General features: G+C 40.3%; 1 protein-coding gene across 1 annotated transcript in view; it reads left to right on the top strand.

The window, feature by feature from the left end:
• The window catches only part of CCDC85A (coiled-coil domain containing 85A), a 234,243-nt gene that overhangs the window by 55,102 nt on the left and 158,196 nt on the right, over window positions 1–20,945 (top strand). Inside the window, exon 2 of the mRNA XM_075862986.1 lies at window positions 766–1,690. Coding sequence (XP_075719101.1) covers window positions 766–1,690 — 925 coding nt within the window. The remainder of the gene's footprint in view (window positions 1–765; window positions 1,691–20,945) is intronic.

Below are 20,945 nucleotides of genomic sequence, written 5' to 3' on the forward strand. Positions count from 1 at the left end.
GGATGGATGGATGATAGATAGATAGATAGATAGATAGATAGATAGATAGATAGATAGATAGATAGATAGATCGATAGATAGATCTTGTTTGATATATTCGTATTCTTACTTGCAAGTGATTGGTGGTAACTGGATGAATTTTTAAATTTCTTGAAAATTAAAAGGATTAACTACTGAACAGCCAAACAGACAAAACTGTGAAAAACAAATGTGCACTACTGGTTCAGAATATGTGGACTGAATAGATGTTAGGCCCCTTTCACATCACGTTCAAGAGATACCCGCTTCTGTACATCTTTCTTTTCTTTTTTTTCAATGAAAACGAGGACTGGATCTCAGGACAAGGAGGAAGGGACAAAATACCTAAGATTTCCTAAGGGAATGTTTGCCCTCTCCCTTGGGCCGAGATCAGACATATGGAAGAGCAGATTTCCTAAATGTGATATAAAAGGGGCCATAAATTGCAGAAAATGTTGTTTATTATAGCTATGTGAAAATATTGGAATGGTTTTATAAATGTAGATGACAGATTTCAAATTTGTTTCATTTAAAAATTATAATTTCCCCTACAACAAGTTATGATATTTAATATTTGATTTAATGTTTTGAAAGTGTTTTCGAATAACTCACAAAGATGATGGTAAATTATAAATTGTAAGAGCAATAGAAAGCTGGCAGAATTTCATCTGAACAATTTGCAGGCAATAAGATATGTATCATTCCTAATTCATTCATTTACTAATACAAAATATCCTTTTGTTTAAGGATGTAAATCAAAAGCTGCAAGAAGACAACCAAGAACTTAGAGACCTATGTTGCTTCTTGGATGATGACAGACAAAAGGGAAAACGGATTTCAAGAGAATGGCAGAGACTGGGAAGATTTACTTCAGGAATAATGCAAAAAGAGGTTACGTTATATTTACAAAAATTAAAGGAGCTTGAAGTAAGACAAGAAGAAGTGGTAAAAGAAAACCTTGAACTGAAAGAACTTTGTTTTTTGTTAGATGATGAAAAAATAGTTGTTGCTGGTAGTCGCAGTTCCATTGACAGTCAAAGTAGTCTCTGTCACTTGAATACAACAACCAGTACTTTCCTACGAGATGTTGGTGATGGAAGTAGCACATCCAGTGCTGGTAGCACAGATAGTCCAGACCATCATAAACCAAATTCTACCAACAGTCACGAACACCTTCAAAAAAGCAAAGTTGAAGGAAGTCCTGAACAACAGAAACATGGAAGTGGCAGCACAGAACATCTTCAAAAGCCTAGGAGTTCAGCAAGCCTTGACCATCAGAAAAATCTGAAAAGTGCCAGTCCAGAGCATCATAAAAGTGTGGGTAAAAGTAGTCCTGAGCCACAAAGGCATACTTGTAGTAGCCCAGAAAATCTACAAAAACAAATATTAAGTAGTTGTCCTGAACATTTTAAAAAGCATAGGTCTGGTGGTAGTCCAGAGTACCAAAAGCTCAGCAGTGGCAGCCCAGAACATCTCCAAAAACATACATTAAGTGGAAACTCAGAACATCTTCAAAAAGCAAGGGGCAGTAGCCCTGAGCATCTCAGACATTTTGGAGGTAGCCCAGAACATCTCAAACTATTGAGTGGGAGCAGCAGGGAAGGCACCTTAAGGAGACAAGTAGCAGATGAAATGTCATCTCATCACAGAAGTGTGTACAATGGAATGAATGGTGGGTGGACAAGCCTACTGAAATCCCCATTTTCTTAAATGGAGTTTTCTGCATGTGTTAAGCAACCAGAATATACATGATACATACATGTGAACATTTCATGAATGCATGTTTAGTCTAAATCAAACTGTATACTAATAATGGCCAGTCATCATCAGTATTGGACATCTACTGCCAACTGTACCTTAAACCTATAGAGATATTATCTTCAACTATTCTAGGCTTTGGTACTAGGACAATGCTGAACATACCTGGCCACTATGAAATCTTAACATATACACATTGCACAGACTTTTTGCTTTTGCTACAAACATCCATGATTAGTTTAACTTATTGAACTAATGTTTTCACTATCTTGAAATTGTCTTAGCAATGAACTCACAATTATTGACATATATTTGCCATTGCTTTGTTGTTTTTTTTGAGAATATTTAAAACTTGTGCTTCCCTGTTGTTGTATACAGTGTTTGCAAACAGTAAAAAAAGTGGAGCAAATATACAATTTAGCTGCTGGCTTTATTGGACATGATTGCAAAAAAAGTATTGCATGCCGCAGCATAGTTATAAATGATATTTTATATTTTTATTCTAATATTTATAATTGAAACTGCTGATGTTGAATATATATTACAAATTGCGGCAGACAAGGTGTTAGAGACAAAATAAAAATTAGAGCAGAAAATGTTAACCAGGCTTAGTAGTTGCCTTACAAATACCATCTGTGTGCATCAGTGGTGGATTAAGTAGACCATAGGCCCTGGGCTATTCCACAAATTTGGGGCCCCCTTCCCGACCGCCGCTTTGCTGTGTCTATAGTGAACGCCACCTTTCTGTGAGAGCATTAACAAATGGGTCTTACGATTCCTCTTGTCAAAGAGCTGTGTCCTTACACACTGACAGTCTCCAACCATTGCTGACTGTATCACACTGTGTAGGGATACATCCTCTTGACAATGGGAATGGTAACACACATATGTCCATTAGTCCTGGGTACGCAAAGACTTTATGTGGAATACAAGGATTTCCTACAACAGACATATCAGGAGAGCAGACAGATCCTCTATAGATCCAGTGACTCACAAATGACGTTTTCTCTGATGGGAGTCTGTCTCTTTTCTTCTTCATCTGACAGACCGGTATGGCGACTTCTCCTGATGAGAAATCTTTGCTCCTCCCTTCTGCAGCCATTTCCAGCCTCTATAGAAACACAGAAATTCAGACACCAAAGCCCAGAACCATACATTACAGGGGTTGTCTGGGCAAGGACCGGTTTTTCATACTGGTGACCTATCGATGTGTCCGGACAACCCCTTTTATTTAGATGAATGACTTAGAATACATACAAGCCCCAGACCTCCTAATCTATTGCAGCCCCAGACCAGACACCCTAAACAAATACAGACATCATAATATAACCGAAAAGCACAGCATGGATCTGAACAGCCCAACAGAAGTTCCCTGCGGCTGTCAGCAAGCAAGAAATTAATTGATGTGATATGAGCTAGATCCTGGGGCGTGTACCCACATAAGCATCCAAAACATAAATATATAACCTAAAAAAGAAGATGCCTGAAGACTGGAAGTATATGAAATTGAGAAAATACTTTATTGAAAACAACATATAGACGTACTAGAATAAAAAACGAATCCATAAACCAACAGGTTAAAAGGACATACAAGCCATGCAGCTCATGAGGTAAGTAATATATAAGTATAGATGCATGAAAAAATGCCTGGTAATAGACACTATCGCTATGACACTATCGCTATGACAAATGTACTCCTGCCCAACACAGTTGGTATCAACATAGAGTAAAGGAATACATAATGAAATAATTGTTTAAACAGGTATGTGTGAACAAGGCAGAAAGAACACATTGCTAATAAATGAGCGAATTGCGATGGTAGAACGTACCCATAATAAGTCCAGGACTGGATGCACAGCAGTATGTCCACCCCAACGCGCGTTTCGGCGCTAATGCCTTCGTCTGGGGGTACCCGAAACGCGCGTTGGGGTGGACATACTGCTGTGCATCCAGTCCTGGACTTATTATGGGTACGTTCTACCATCGCAATTCGCTCATTTATTAGCAATGTGTTCTTTCTGCCTTGTTCACACATACCTGTTTAAACAATTATTTCATTATGTATTCCTTTACTCTATGTTGATACCAACTGTGTTGGGCAGGAGTTCATTTGTCATAGCGATAGTGTCATAGCGATAGTGTCTATTACCAGGCATTTTTTCATGCATCTATACTTATATATTACTTACCTCATGAGCTGCATGCCTTGTATGTCCTTTTAACCTGTTGGTTTATGGATTCGTTTTTTATTCTAGTACGTCTATATGTTGTTTTCAATAAAGTATTTTCTCAATTTCATATACTTCCAGTCTTCAGGCATCTTCTTTTTTAGGTTATATAAATACAGACATCAGAACAAGCACCCTAAATAAATACAGACCCCAGAACATGCACCTAAATAAATACAGACCCCAGAACAAGCACCTTAAATAAATACAGACCCCAGAACAAGCACCCTAAATACAGAGCCCAGACCTGACCCCCTAAACTAATAATGACCCCAGACCTGACTCCCTAAACTAATACAGACCCCAGACTAGACCCCCTAAACTAATACAGACCCTAGACCAGTCCCTATAAATACAGACCCCATAAACTAATAGACTCCAGACCAGACCCCTAAATACAGACCCCAGACCTGACCCCGTAAACTAATACAGACCTCAGACCAGACCCCCTAAATGCAGACCCCCACAAACTAATACAGACCCCAGACCAGGCCCTTAAATGCAGAGCCCAGACCTGACCCCCTAAACTAATACAGACCCCAGACCAGGCCCCCTAAATACTAACCCCAGACCACCTAAATACAGACCCCTTAAACACAGACCCTCAGACCCCTTAAACAAATCCATGATCTCCATATACTTACCTCGCAGCTCACCTTACAGTCTTCTCCCTTACTGCTGTTCTAGGAGCTACGGTCAGGTGACCAGCAGGTTTCTAATCAGTAACGACAACTTCAGACACAAGGTCATGTGACCTTTATGTCTGCAGGTCCTTTACAGGACATACACAATACCGCTTTGTCATGCTTTTTGTCGCGATTCGCGGAAAAAATGGTGGCAAAACGCATTGTACTTGGCGCGGCCGCCCCAAAACGCCCAATGATGATCCGCCATTGGTGTGCATGGGGTCTTGGTGCTTGAGTTGTTTTCTTCTTTCATATTGTTAATAATTGTATTCAGCTTGTTGCTAGCTGTATCTGTTTGTTGTTAAACTGGATAACAACTGCCATGTCCATTATTACAACTCAAAGAGATGTTATTATTGAGATTACTGAATGGCAAACCCCTCAAGTTATGCTTTGATCTTGGTCAACTGCTATTTTTCTGCACTACTAGACAGATATTTATTTTAGGTGTTTGGAAAAGCTAAGTTATAAATAATGGAGAGTTGGCTGTATTATAATACATCAGAGAGTTGAAAAAGCTATTTCCTGAAAACTAGTTTAGGAAGGAAATAATACACCTTGACAGAGAAGGTCAAGTGCATAGCGATAGGTTTCCGCAAAGTTATATGGTTATGGATTAGTTGGTATTCGTTTTGTTGAGATAAAAAAGACATTCTACAGTTTATTATGCTTATTAGTTAAAATCAAAGTGTCCATTATATCATTAATTTGATGGGGGAAAAAATTACTGTCATTGTTGATATGTAATCTGTAAATTCTGCAAATATGCTAGGCTACCAGTTGTGCATAATTTGGTGAACATATTTCATTACAGGCAGAAGTATAGCAATAGGGGTTTGCAGAGGTGATAAAAGTCCCGCCACACGCCTTCATGGCATCTAAAGATTATATATATATATATATATATATATATATATATATATATATATATATATAAAATGGGTGGTGGTGTGACTTAACATAGCTGTATACATTATGATGATGTCATTGGTATTTAGCATCTGGATCCACATATAACATCTACACTGGGGCCCTGGACACTTCATGTTATACCTCATTTATGTGTATTCAGTTATTCTCAGTCATTTTTAACACAGATGGCTATTTTGATGGGTATTTTAAACACAATCCTCTGTATTGCTTCCTGTTTTTCACGCTTTCTCTGGCTCTCTCATATAATTATCAGGTAATTTCTGCAGTTTGGTATCTCCTACATGTGAGAGGTTTGTACGTGTTATGTTCCTCTACTGGTGCAAGATTTATTTTTAATCATACTTGGCTGGTGATAAAATGTTACCTGTTCCAATTAACACTAAGAGTAAAGCTCTTTTTTAAATAATGGATTATATATGTTAAAAGTTACTGCCAAACTCCAAAAGCCTGACAATTTTTGTTTGAGATGAATTAACCCCAATGTCCAATTGCCTTCATTTCACATAAACGCAAAAAAACATAAGATATGAGAATTTATTTGTCAGGAATCGGATCTCCCAAATGAGAAATGGTGGTCAACAGTGATAGTGACTCTATAGAGTTAAGAAAAATATTTTTTTAATTTTTAAATAGAAAATAAAAAAGTTATAATGAAAAATTCTAATCTATTTTTATACTGTATATTTATTAATTTTTTTTAACTGATTTTAGGGGCAGCAACAACAGTTTCACAGATTTGCTTTATAGCAGGCATGGGACATTAAAAAAATCTAAGACAGAAAATAACTGACTGACTGATTACTGGGGGAGTGCTGTGGGCATGCTCTGTTACATGTGCAGTAATTACTATGCAATGAAGGGGCGGAAGAGCTGAGCTGTTCCTATCACCGATCACCTATTGTCAATGGAATGATCCTGTGTTATATGTCTCCAGCTTTATAAATACATGGGTTACCATACCTTGTAATCTTGACCTCTGATGATAATGCTAAAAGTGACTTCTATGAAACAGAAAGTGTTAGTCTACTGTATGTGCTCAGTTGCCAGTATTAAGACTGAAAAATGTAAATATTTTCTTTTTAAAATATAGTGACATGGAAAATACAAAAAACACGACAAAATTGTTTCGAAAATATATTTAACATAATAACTTGATTTAAGTTATAGGTCATTTCAGATGATAGATTTCTTTTTACTCTGCAGGGACCCTAAGGAAAGGTAGTCTGGCGACTACAAGCTAAGTGTCAGGGCCATGCCAAATAGATACCAATATCTCAGCATCCTGAGTATGACATGGAGAGAGGGGTTGAGTGGGGCTCAGGTTAGCCATTATTCACACTGTGTTTGCAGTGTACGTTCAACATATACATCAGGAAATACTTCCGACATATACTGTACCTCTAAAGTAAACATCTGACATATGTTACTGTATGGCATACATCACTCAGTGACTCCCGTTATGTAAAAAAAGTATACTTTTTTTTACTGGATGCCTCTGTATTCAATAGCGTCAACTATTATATTCAATGCAGTTAAAAAAAGGTATGCCAGTGCTGCCTCGATGTATGCCCAAAAGACACTCTTTTGGCATGTCAGGACAATGGTGCCCTATGGAGACATTGGGCATATATTTTGTGAGCATTTCCAGTTGCATTCATCCAATGAGATTTATAAGATTGGTGCAAAGTGAAGTAATTTTGTTTCTTAAAACGGTTTTAAATATCTGCAATTTTTCTACTTACGTAAACTGCTAAGAATTGCATTATGAATATATGTAAATGTATTTACATTTTTCAGTATGATGTGTGTGACAACCGTGTGAGATAACCGTGTATCTTTACACCTTGCTGTGTTGGAGAGCCATGTTTTATCCAAGTGGTTTATTATGAATCATCTCTTTCTTATCTGTGGTTTCACGGTAAGCTTTGATATCTCTGTCATAGTGTGATATCAAAGTGTTTCAGATCAGCATGTCATTCCCAGCTGGAATTATTAGAAAGAAAAGAAAAACAAAACTGGTGACTAATAATACCTGCCAGATAACATTGAAACATCACTGAATAAAAAGTTGATATATTTATGGGTAGAATTTGTTAATAATAAGAAATAAGAAGGATTTTTATATACAGTACCTCGCAGCATGGGAGACCACGGGATATAAGTTTGCTTACAGGTTTCTGCGGTCTTATTCAATTCTTTCAAGTTTTCTTCTATGCAGCAAGTAATAGTAATTTCTGTCCCAAAATAAAATAAGAGCCAGGTATTTACAATGATCTATCTTTATGTTTCTTCCCATAATAGTATATTATTGTTCATTTAAACCCGAATCTGCTTTATTCTAAAACGTAGCTGAACAAACTATAATAAACACGATGGAAATTTTTCATTGACTATTTGTAAATAATATTTGTATATATATCAGATTCTGATGTCAGAACCTGACAATAAGGCCTCATGCACATGACTGTAAGGGTTTTTATTGTCCGCAAATACGGATACACATCGGTAGCCGTTCGCTATTTCGGAACCGCCCATAGACTTCTATGGGTGAGTCCGTGCCACAATTGAAGACAAGAATAGGACATGTTTTATATCATTTCTACAGCCCGGACAAACATCTGTAAATATACAGAAAGGTGTCCGTGGACAATAGAAATTAATGAGTCCGCAATTTCATCCGTAATTACGGCTTCCGCAATTACAGATGAAAGCTACGGTCTGTGCATGGGGCCTTATACAGAGTATAGACAGTACATATCTCTTCCTTCAGAAAGACTCTGCTACAGATCACTTTTACAAAAAGTTTCTTCATGGATTGACTGACATGTAGTAATTCCTCTCTTTTTAAAAAAAACAGTGCAGTGTCTATTAGGCTAGGGCTAACCTCTATTACTGCGATGCAGCCAGCGCAACATTGCGGTAACACAGCGATCTTTGACCGTGTGACCTGTATCGAGGCCAAAGCTACCATGTAGTCCTAGCCTTATACAGTTCTGTGTCCCAAAAAACATAATCCATACCTCAGCTGCTGTAAAACTTTTTTCAGGGCATAATAAGGAGATTTCATGTGGACAGGAATCTCCCCTAAGGTCTAAGGCACATGGCTGTATTACCACTCTATTTTATATGGAGCAATAACAGGGCTCCCTTTCTAGAGAACAGGGCCTATAATAAACCTTAGCAAGCATGCAATTTTATACAGCTGTACACAGAGGTCAGATTCTGCCATGTAATGCTCCATCAGATGCCATATGTACAGAGGTGTTCTCCCTAGAACCATTGATTCTATGGGAGGACAGCTCCATACATATGACCATGGCCGATTCTAGCTTTTCTGCTGCCTGAGGCGAAAATTGAAATGGTGTCCCCCAGATTTTGATTGACATCCCCCTGGCTGTTCAACATCACTAGCAGCCTCCTCCAACTCTTGCGGATGCAGCCGCTGTCTTGTACTGGCAGGCGCAGTGGAGCCGGGCAGAATACACCTCGCTACATGGTGCATGCCCAAGTAGTACAAGGCAATGGCGCATCCGAGAAAGTTGGAGGAGACTCCTAGTGATGTATAACAGTCAGGGGGTTGTCAATCAAACATAGAAAGTTGGGTTTGGAGGCGGGACTATGTAACTCTGCAGGATAGCGGCACAACCCCATGACCCTTTAATGTGCAATTAGCATATAGCGTGCGCCATTTTAAAAGTTGATTTTATAGATTAGGCTGCATCTGAAAAAAACATACAGGGGAATGTTTGGAAATATTGTCAGGTCATATATTGCCGCATGGTGGTGGTTCAAGGGGTTAAAACTACCTGACAGGTTACCATTAAACATACTATGAATTTAAATTAATTCTATCTGCCCTGCGATTTTGTTATTATAAATATATTCTATATATTTTACAGCTCCAGAACCAAGCTGTGACTTATACGGCTGCAGAACCAAGCTCAATACATATATATATTACCAGAACCGAGCTCAGTACATATATACAGTGCCAGAACAAAGCTCAGTACATATGTACACAACACCAGAACCAAGCTGAGTACATAAATACAACACTAGAACCAAGCTCTGTACATATATACAGCCCCAGAACCAACCTCAGTACATATATACAGCACCAGAACCAAGCTCAATACATAAATACAGCACCAGAACCAAGTCCAGTACATATATAAAACTCCAGAACCAAGCTCAGTACATATATACTGCACCAGAACAAAGCTCAGTCCATATATACAGCACCGGAATCAAGCTCAGTACATAAATACAACACCAGAACCAAGCTCAGTACATAAATACAACACCAGAACCAAGCTCAGTACATAAATACAACACCAGAGCAAAGCTCAGTACATAAATACAGCACAAGAACCAAGCTCAGTACGTATGTACAACACCAGAACCTAGCTCAGTACATATATACAGCATCACAACAAAGCTCCGTACATAAATACAGCACCAGACACAAGCTTATATACAGCGCCAGAACCAAGCTCAGTACATATATACAGTGCCAGAACAAAGCTCAGTACATATATACAGCATCAAAACAAAGCTCAATACATAAATACAACACCAACACAAATACAGCTCAATTTAGTGCAGCCCCTGCCGTTTAGGTTTGTACGGCGTAAAACTACAGCTCCCAGCATTGTCCGAACAATGGTAAAGATATGCTGGGAGTTGCTGTTTCACAAAAAAAAAATCATACCAACTATCATCTCGCTGCAGATCATACAGTGACTACAGTACTGATTAGAGGCAGAATAAACATTTATATTAAGTAACACACCGGTGACTATCTCAGATTCTAGTTGTTCTTTTTTTTTTTTCTTCTCCATCTGTTCCAGACCTCTATGACAACTTCTCCCGGCCACGGCCAATTTCTGCAGTTTGCCGCTCAGATGTCCTCAGCTTCTCACTTTTCAAACATTTCTGCACCTATAAACGAAGATAAAATTCTCATGATGCCACACACCAGACCCTAAATATAAATAAAATTGTGCCATACACTGCACATCCATAGAGTACCCTGTAGATAGTGGCCCCCCATAGATACCCCTGTAGACAATGCCCCCCATAGATAGTGCCCTACATAGAACCCCCTGTAGATAGTGCCGTACATAGATCTCCCTGTAGATAGTGTCAAACATATAGCTCTGCCTGTAGATAGTGCCCTACATGTAGCCCCCTGTAGAGAGTGCCCTACATTTAGCCCCCATGTATATAGTGCCCCACATATAGCCCCCCTGTAGATAGTGCCCCACATATAGCCCCCTGAAAATAGTGCCCCACATATAGCACTCCTGTATATAGTGCCTCACATATAGCCCCCCTGTATATAGTGTCTCACATATAGTCCCCGTATATATAATGACCCACATATAGCCCCTTGTATATAGTGCCTCACATAGGCCCCCGGGTATATAGTTGCCTACATATAAAAAGGTGCTGATTGGCGGGGCAAGTCATTCTGCCCTGTCAATCAGCGTCATTGTAAGGCGCTGAGTGGTTGGGCACCGAACGTGCCTGGCCAATCAGCGCTTATGCATATTGCCATTCAGTGCTTATGCATTATGCCTGTTCTATAGACACAGGTACAATTAGTGCAGGAGGGGGTGGCGGTGGCTGGTTTCAGTGTTGCCGCCGCCCCCTTCGAGATGCTCATCTCCCAGCTCTGTTACATGTTTATTTTTATTTAAACAGTGCTGACATATTTCATGCTGATATATTAACATCATTCACACAAGACTTTTCTATAGAATTGCACACATTACACCGTGTTCCAAATTATTATGCACATTGGATTTGTGTCCTAAACATTTAATTATTCGTTTTTCAATGAAACTCATGGATGGTATTATTGTCTTAGGGCTCTTTGGATCATTGTAATCAATCTCAGACACCTGTGATAATTAGTTTTCCAGGTGTGCCCAATCAAAGGAAAACTACTTAAGAAGGACGTTCCACATTATTAAGCAGGCCACAGGTTTCAAGCAATATGGGAAAGAAAAGGGATCTCTCTGCTGCCGAAAAGCGTGAAATAGTGCAATACCTTGGACATGGTATGAAAACATTGGATATTTCAAGAAAACGTAAGCGTGATCATCGTACTGTGAAAAGATATGTGGCTGATTCAGAGCACAGATGGGTTCGTTCAGACAAAGGCATAATGAGGAAGGTTTCTGCCAGACACATTAATAGGATTAGGAGAGCAGCTGCTAAAATGCCACTGCAAAGCAGCAAACAGGTATTTGAAGCCGCTGGTGCCTCTGGAGTACCGCAAACCTCAAGGTGTAGGATCCTCCAGAGGTTTGCAAGTGTGCATAAAGCTATTATTCGGCCACCCCTAAACAATGCTCACAAGCAGAAACGGTTGCAGTGGGCTCAGCAATACATGAAGACTAATTTTCAAACCGTGTTGTTTACTGATGAGTGCCGTGCAACCCTGGATGGTCCAGATGGATGGAGTAGTGAATGGTTGGTGAATTGCCACCATGTCCCAATAAGGCTGCGACGTCAGCAAGGAGGTGGCAGAGTCATGTTTTGGGCTGGAATCTTGGGGAGAGAGCTGGTAGGCCGCTTTAGGGTCCCTAACGGTGTGAAAATGACCTATGCAAAGTACGTAGAGTTTATGACTGACCACTTTCTTCCGTGGTACAAAAAGAAGAACCATGCCTTTCGTAGCAAAATTATCTTCATGCATGACAATGTACCATCTCATGCTGCAAAGAATACCTCTGTGTCATTAGCTGCTATGGGCATAAAAGGAGAGAAACTCATGGTGTGGCCCCCATGTTCCCCTGACCTCAACCCTATTGAGAACCTTTGGAGCATCCTCAAGAACAATATCTATGAGGGTGGGAGGCAGTTCACATCAAAACAGCTCTGGGAGGCTATTCTGCCATCCTGCAAAGATATTCAAGCAGAAACTGTCCAAATACTCACAAGTTCAATGGATGCAAGAATTGTGAAGGTGATATGAAAGAAGGGGTCCTATGTTAACATGTAACTTGGCCTGCTAAGTTTTTTTTTGATTGAAAGAGCTTTTGATTTCTGTAAATATGACCTCCTGATGCTGCAAATTCAGCAAATTACCATTTTAGTTCTCTTTACAACCTTTAAAATGTTTTGATCTCTGTTGTGCATAATAATTTGAAACAGTGCATTTTGAGTTTTTTACTTCTAGAAAAAAATCTGTTATCATTAGATTTGTTCAATAAAATTTGCATTATACTCCAACAGTTGATGGCTTGAAGATTATACTGAATGTCATTTGCATCGACTATTTAGAAAAATCAGCGAAAAATAACATTTGCATAATAATTTGGAACGCTGTGTATATTTGAATCTGCCTCTTGGAATTTTTTTCTCACCATCAGTGGAAACTGTAATGTCTCTGAAAACTAAGACATACAGTATGTCCACATCCAAATTAACACGACTGTCACAGAGTTGTGAGGCAGTAATTCCAACCACTGTCCCCATCGTTCCCCACTTATTCATTACCAATATGCAGTAAGATGTTGCACAATTGCTTACCTTCTACTGTATAGAATGTTTCCTCTCCTGGATCTAAAGGTGCATGTGCTGCAGAAAAAAACAGTAACAGACTTTACAATTTTTTAAGTTCCCTTTTATTATCTAATAGCGGAAAGATCAATCTTTGTGCCATATTTTGAAAGTGATTTCTGTTTAAAGGCCAACACTAGCCTGACCTTTTCATTATTATCATTTGTATTCATTTTACTTTTCAACCACTCACTGTTCTTCAGTATAGTTGCTTTTATGTGACAAAACTGCTACAACAGAACATTTTATTGCTTTTCCAGCTGAATATGAAACCTTAACATTGCCGGCTTGTCCGATAAAGACAAGTCAGTTCAAATCTGAAACTTCCTGAATGCATACCCTTGGTGTATCATAAAAGGTCATAGATACTTAATTGCCTTGTTATTTATTTTTAAGGTATAACTTTTAAGGTATTTCTTAATATTACGTTTAGCGAAAATTTGCTGATGTCACCAACTGAATTTTATTTTATATGCTCTTTTTTTTATGCAGTGAAAAAAATAGCAAAATCAGTCTTGCTTAGCCAATCTCTAATGTTTGGGACCTTGTTACGAACCCAAAGCAGACAATAGCTGCTGTATTACAAATCCGTACAACACAGATTCGGAAATAAAGATGAGAAAATTACCTGAAAAGCATCAAAATGCATTTTTCTACCACGATTCACAGCAAAGCCAGGCCATTCTGCCTACATTTTGTGGCAAAAAAAGCCCTAAATTTTGACTGTGACGTGTGAACCTAGCCTTGTGGAACTTAGTTCATGGGTGTGGTTTACTAATATATTACTTACCACTAGCTATTGTTTAGTTCTTTTGATTTCTTTAGGATCAGATATATAATACTTTCTAAATGTAAACTATTGGCCAAACTCCTAATAGGGGACTAAATTGTCATTAATTATGTAAAGCACTAATCAAAGAAATGTAGAGAGGTTACCCAAAAAAATACATTCATCACCTTTTCAAAGCCCGAATCCCCCCATCCTCCTCACCACAAGACTACGTTGACTAGTTTGAATGAAGAGCTGTCAAGAATGCGCATTGCTCCACTGAAAGTCTATGGGACTGACGGAAATAGCCTAGCACAGACTTCCAAACTCTATTCAAACTCATCCTCCCCATGGTTATGTGTGGGAAGGAACAGGGGAATCCCATGTTTTATTAATTACGGAGGTACCAATGTTGGGACCCCCAGTGAGCACACATTTATCACCTGTGGATAGGGGATAAATGTATTTCATGTGATAACCCCTTCAAATATATTTAATTACAGAATTCTGCATTTTATGCCCATGTACACAGTAAATAAAGAAACATGGGGGTACCTAGACTGCAATACAGCTCTGCAGTTTGAAAAATGTCTTTGTGTCTCTGTGGGAAAATCAAAGGCATAAAGAGGTACAGAAGGATTCTGACATATACTGTATGCTGAACATATCCATATCCTACAATGGGCCTGATATATGTCAAAAGGGTGACCTTTTGGCATATACGATGATATTTTTCCCAGTGTATCCCCCAAAAAAGTAAATAATGTTTATTAAAAATAAGCATTCTTTGCCTCTGTTTTTAACCCCTTTAGGACGCAGAATAGTTTGGGTTTTAAGGCTCTGAGCCCATTTTTCAAATCTGACATATTTCACTTTATGTGGTAATAACTTCGGAATGCTTAAACCTATCCAAGCTATTCTGAGATTGTTTTCTCGTGACACATTGGGCTTTATGTTAGTGGTAAAATTTGGTCAATATATTCAGTGTTTATTTGTGATAAATAGCAAAATTTAGAGAAAATGTGAAAAAAATAGCATTTTTCTGAATTTATATGTATTTGCTTGTAAGACAGAGGGTTATACCACCCAAAATAGTTACTAGTTCACATTTCCCATACGTCTACTAAAGTTGGCATAATTTTTTTGAACATTTTTTTTTTCTGGGACGTTACAAGGCTTAGAACATAAGCAGCAATTTCTCATATTTTGAATAAAATTTCAAAAACTTTTTTTTTTAGGTACCAGTTCAGTTCTGAAGTGGCTTTGAAGGGCCTATATATTAGAAACACCTATCAAACATCCCATTTTAGAAACTAGACCCCTCAAAGTATTCAAAACAGCATTTAGAAAGTTTATTAACCCTTTAGGTGTTTCACAGGAATTTAAAGCAACGTAGAAGTGAAATTTACAAATTAAATTTTTTTGTCATAAAATCATTTTTATTCCATTTTTTTCTGTAAAACAGAAGGGTTTACCAGAGAAACGCAACTCAATACTTATTGCCCAGATTCTTCAGTTTTGAGAAATATCCCACATGTGGCCCTAGTGTGCTTATGGGCCGAAAAACAGGGGCTTCAGAATCAAAGGAGCCCCTAGTGGATTCTGAGGCCACCCTTTTATTAGGCCCCATGTCTGGTTTGAAGAGGTCTTGTGGTGCTAAAACAGTGTAAACCCCCTAAAAGTGACCCTATTTGGCAAACTACACCCTTCAAGGAACTTATCGAGGGGTATAGTGAGCATTTAGATCCCACAGTTTTTTGCTGCATTCTGTGGAATTAGGCTGTGCCATTAAAAATCAATTTTTGTTACAAATTTTTAATTTTGTCAAGGAATAAAGGAGAAAAAGCACCCCAATATTTGTAAAGCAATTTCTCCCGATTACGGCAATACCCCATATGTGGTCATAAACTGCTGGTTGGACAAACAGCAATACTCAGAAAGGCAGAAGTGCTGTTTGGCATGTAGATTTTGCTGGATTGGTTTCTGAGCGCCATGTCACATTTGCAGCTTCTGAAGTACTAGTACAGGCGAAACCCCTTAAAAGTGACCCCATTTTGGAAACGAGACCCCTTAAGGAATCCATTGTAGTTTTCATGGGTTGCATGCGACTTTTTGATCAGTTTTTATTCTATTTTTAAGAGGCGTGGTGACTAAGAAACAGCAATTCTACTATTCTACTATTGTTTTTTTATTCTATTTTTTTTACAGCGATCATTGTGCGCTATAAAAGACATATTCACTTTATTCTGCGGGGCGATACGATTATGGCGATACCATATGTTTATAGTTTTTTTTATGTCTTAGGGCAAAGCCCCACGTGGTGGAATTGCTCTGGAATTCCGCTGCGGACACTCCGCAGCGTTAATCCACAGCGGACCCGTTTCTCCATTGCCTTCCACTTCTTTTTAGTAGGGTTCGTTTAGACGAGGCGGAAAATTCTGCTGCGGAGCATAGGCTGCGGTGCGGAATTTGGTGTCCGCAGCATACAATGGATGTTGTGGACCTATGGCGTACTGTTTGCGGACTCATTGCGGAAGTTCTCCATTGACTTCAATGGAGATTCTAAATTCTGCAATGAAGTCCGCAGATGTCATGTACATGTTATGTGTGCTGCTGATGCGTATTGGTTTTTTAACATGACATTTCTTCATTCTGGCTGGACCTATGTATTTCTAGGTCTACAGCCAGACTGAGGAAGTCAATGGGGCTCCCGTAATTACGGGTGACTACGTGTGTGCACCCATAATTACGGGTGACTAAGTGTGTGCACCCATAATTACGGGTGACTACGTATGTGCACCCGTAATTACGGGAGCGTTGCTAGGCGACGTCAGTAAATAGTCACTGTCCAGGGTGCTGAAAGAGTTAAAGAGGCTCTGTCACCAGATTTTGCAGCCCCTATCTGCTATTGCAGCAGATAGGTTGCTGCAATGTAGATTACAGTAACGTTTTTATTTTTAAAAAACGAGCATTTTTGGCCAAGTTATGACCATTTTCGTATTTATGCAAATGAGGCTTGCAAAAGTACAACTGGGCGTGTTGAAAAGTAAAAGTACAACTGGGCGTGTATTATGTGCGTACATCGGGGCGTGTTTACTACTATTACTAGCTGGGCGTTGTGTATAGAAGTATCATCCACTTCTCTTCACAACGCCCAGCTTCTGGCAGTGCAGCACTGTGACGTCACTCACAGGTCCTGCATCGTGTCGGCACCAGAGGCTACACTTGATTCTGCAGCAGCATCAGCATTTGCAGGTAAGTAGCTACATCGACTTACCTGCAAACGCCGATGCTGCTGCAGAATCATCTGTAGCCTCTGGTGCCGACACGATGCAGGACCTGTGAGTGACGTCACAGTGCTGCACTGCCAGAAGTTGGGCGTTGTGAAGAGAAGTGGATAATAATAATAATAATAATCTTTATTTATATAGCGCCAACATATTACGCAGCACTTTACAATGTAGAGGGAACATGAAAACAATATCAGACATTACATAGTGACAAAGTTCATTTACAATTCAAACCTGGGGAGTGAGGACCCTGCTCGCAAGAGCTTACAATCTATGAGGACATAAGGGAGACACAAAGTGTAACAGTGTTTGTTCTGTACAATGGTCCGGCCATTTTTATACACATGCGGTGGTAACATAAAGCTGCATGAGCCGGTCACCAGCCAGTATCCGTGTATGACGGACATGAAGAGAAGGAGTGTGAGGGAATCTTATTCTGATGACTAATCTAAATGGAGGGCCATGAAAAGGAGTCAGATTAGGGAATTTTATAGGCCTGTCTAAATAGATGTGTTTTCAGGGCACGTTTAAAACTGTGGATATTGGGAATTAATCGGATTGTCTGGGGTAGCGCATTCCAGAGGACGGGTGCAGCACGAGAGAAATCCTGGAGACGGTAGTGGGAGGTTCGGATTATGGAGGATTTTAATCTAAGGTCGTTGGCAGAACGTAGAGCCCGAGTAGGGTGGTAGACAGAGATGAGGGAGGAGATGTAAGGAGGTGCAGCACTGTGGAGAGCTTTGTGGGTGAGAGTAATAAGTTTGAATTTTATTCGGAAGGGGATGGGCAACCAGTGCAGTGACTGGCACAGATTAGAGGCGTTGGTGTAGCGGTTGGTCATAAAGATGAGCCTGGCTGCTGCATTGAGGATAGATTGGAGAGGGGAGAGTTTAGTGAGGGGAAGACCGACTAGTAATGAGTTACAGTAATCAAGACGAGAGTGAATCAGAGCAACAATGAGAGTTTTGGCAGTTTCCTCCGTAAGAAAAGAGCGGATTCTGGAGATGTTTTTTAGGTGAAAATGACAGGAGCGTGAAAGTGATTGTATGTGAGGAGTAAAGGAAAGATCTGAGTCAAAAATAACCCCGAGACAGCGGGCGTGCTGCTTAGGAGTTATGATAGTGCCACACACAGAGATAGAGACATCAGGTTTAGGGAGGTTAGTAGATGGTTGGAACACAAGGAGCTCAGTTTTAGAAAGATTCAGTTTCAGATAGAGAGAGGACATGATGTTAGAGACAGCGGACAGACAATCACTGGTGTTCTGTATTAGAGCAGGGGTGATGTCACGGGAAGAGGTATATAATTGGGTGTCATCAGCGTAGAGATGGTACTGGAAGCCAAATCTGCTGATGGTTTGTCCAATAGGAGCTGTGTAGAGAGAAAAGAGGAGTGGACCTAGGACTGATCCCTGAGGAACCCCGATATCAAGGGGAAGAGGAGAAGAAGTGGAACCAGCAAATGACACACTGAATGAGCGGTCAGAGAGATAGGAGGAAAACCAAGAGAGAGCCGCGTCCTTGAGGCCAATAGAGTGGAGCATGTTAAGTAGGAGTTTGTGGTCTACAGTGTCAAAGGCTGCAGAGAGATCCAAAAGAATCAGGAGAGAGGATTTACCGTCCGATTTAGCCGCCAAGAGATCATTTGAGACTTTAGTAAGGGCAGTTTCTGTGGAGTGTAGAGTGCGGAAACCAGATTGTAAGGGGTCAAGAATGGAGTTAGAAGAGAGATAGCGGATAAGGCGAGAGTAGACCAAGCGTTCCAGGAGTTTGGAGATGAAGGGCAGATTAGAGACTGGTCGGTAGTTGGCAGCGCTGGATGGGTCAAGTGTTGGTTTTTTCAATAATGGGTTTATAATGGCATGTTTAAAAGCGGAGGGAAAGATACCAGAGGAAAGAGAGAGGTTAAATATTTTAGTGAGGTGACTAGTGACAGCTGGGGAGAGGGACTGGAGGAGGTGTGAGGGGACAGGATCACTAGGGCAGGTAGTAGGACGAGAAGAAGAGAGGAGCCTCGAGACTTCTTCTTCAGTTATTGGGTCAAATGCTGAGAGTGAAGTAGAGGGAGTGTGGGGGGGAAGGGGATCGATGTTACTAGGGGACTGGGAGATAATATCATGTCGGATGTTGTCAATTTTAACTTTAAAATAATTGGCCAGGTCTTCAGCACTGAGATCTGTGATTGGTGTCTGCACTTTAGGACTAAGGAGGGAGTGAAAAGTATCAAAGAGGCGTTTTGGATTATTAGATAGTGTGGAGATGAGAGAAGTGAAATAGACTTGTTTGGCTCGGTGAAGGGCAGAGTTGTAAGTTTTGAGCATAAATTTGTAATGGAGGAAATCTGCATCCAAATGCGATTTTCTCCACAGTCGTTCGGCACATCTCAAGCACCGCTGAAGAAAGCGGGATTGAGGCGTGTGCCAGGGTTGTCGTCGTCTTTGTCGGGTGGTTCGGAGTGTAGTGGGGGCTGCTTCATCCAATGCATTTTTGAGAGTGTTGTTATAAAGTTTGGCAGCCAGATTGGGACAGGAGAGGGAAGAGATAGGGGACAATGAGGACTGTAGACTGTCTATGAGTTTAACAGTGTTAATGGCATGTAGATTTCTGTATGTCTGATACGTAGGGATGACCTGAGGAGGCAGAGAATATTTGATAGTAAAGCAGAGAAGATTGTGGTCAGAAAGTGGGAGAGGAGAGTTAATAAAGTCAGAAACTGAGCAGAGCCGGAAGAAGACCAGGTCAAGTGAATGCCCGTCTTCATGTGTAGGAGAGTTAGTAAGTTGTGACAGACCGAGGGACGAGGTTAAAGATAGAAACTGGGAGGCAGATGAGGAGATTGGGTTATCAATGGGGATGTTGAAGTCACCCATGATGAGAGTGGGTGTTTCAGAGGATAGAAATTGTGGAAGCCAGGCAGCAAAATGGTCCAGGAATTGGCGGGGTGAGCCCGGTGGGCGGTAGACAACTGCCACTCGGAGGGGAAAAGGGTGAAAGAGTCTGAGGGTGTGGACTTCAAAAGAGGGAAATGTGAGTGAGGGGACCGGGGGAATGACCTGGAAAGTGCAGTGTGGGGAAAGAAGTATACCTACTCCTCCACCCTGCCTGTTCTCAGGTCTGGGGGCATGAGAGAACTGGAGACCACCATAAGATAGAGCAGCAGGGGAAGCAGTGTCAGACAGGTGTAGCCATGTTTCTGTAAGAGCCAGAAGGTTGAGAGAGTTAGAAAGGAATAAGTCATGAATAAAGGTGAGTTTGTTGCACACGGACCGAGAGTTCCAGAGAGCACAGTTAAAAGAGACAGGAGAAGACCTACAAGGAATGGCAAGAAGATTTGCAGGGTTTCTATGTGTGGCAGGTAAGTGGTTGAGCTTGGCAGAAGAAAAGGGAGGCCCAGGGTTGGGAGAGATGTCCCCTGCAGCTAATAGCAGGAGAATGGAGAGTGACAGCAGATGGTTCTGTGATTTATGAGAGCGTTTTTTATGTTGGGCAGTGGGATGAGATGGGTTAAGTTGACTGAGGAAAGTGAATAGTGAATGGGAGCTGTACATGGGTGAGGCCAGGATAGAAGGACTGATGCGGACTGTGTTTGGGCAAGTCTTAAATGGGCGATAGGATTGAAAACCAAGAGCAGCTACAATGATGAGAGCGGTGGCAAACATGTTTGTTTACAGATAGTTAGAAATCTAATATTG

Source organism: Rhinoderma darwinii, chromosome 4, assembly GCF_050947455.1.
Source record: "Rhinoderma darwinii isolate aRhiDar2 chromosome 4, aRhiDar2.hap1, whole genome shotgun sequence".
In the NCBI taxonomy this organism is placed as follows: Eukaryota; Metazoa; Chordata; class Amphibia; order Anura; family Rhinodermatidae; genus Rhinoderma; species Rhinoderma darwinii.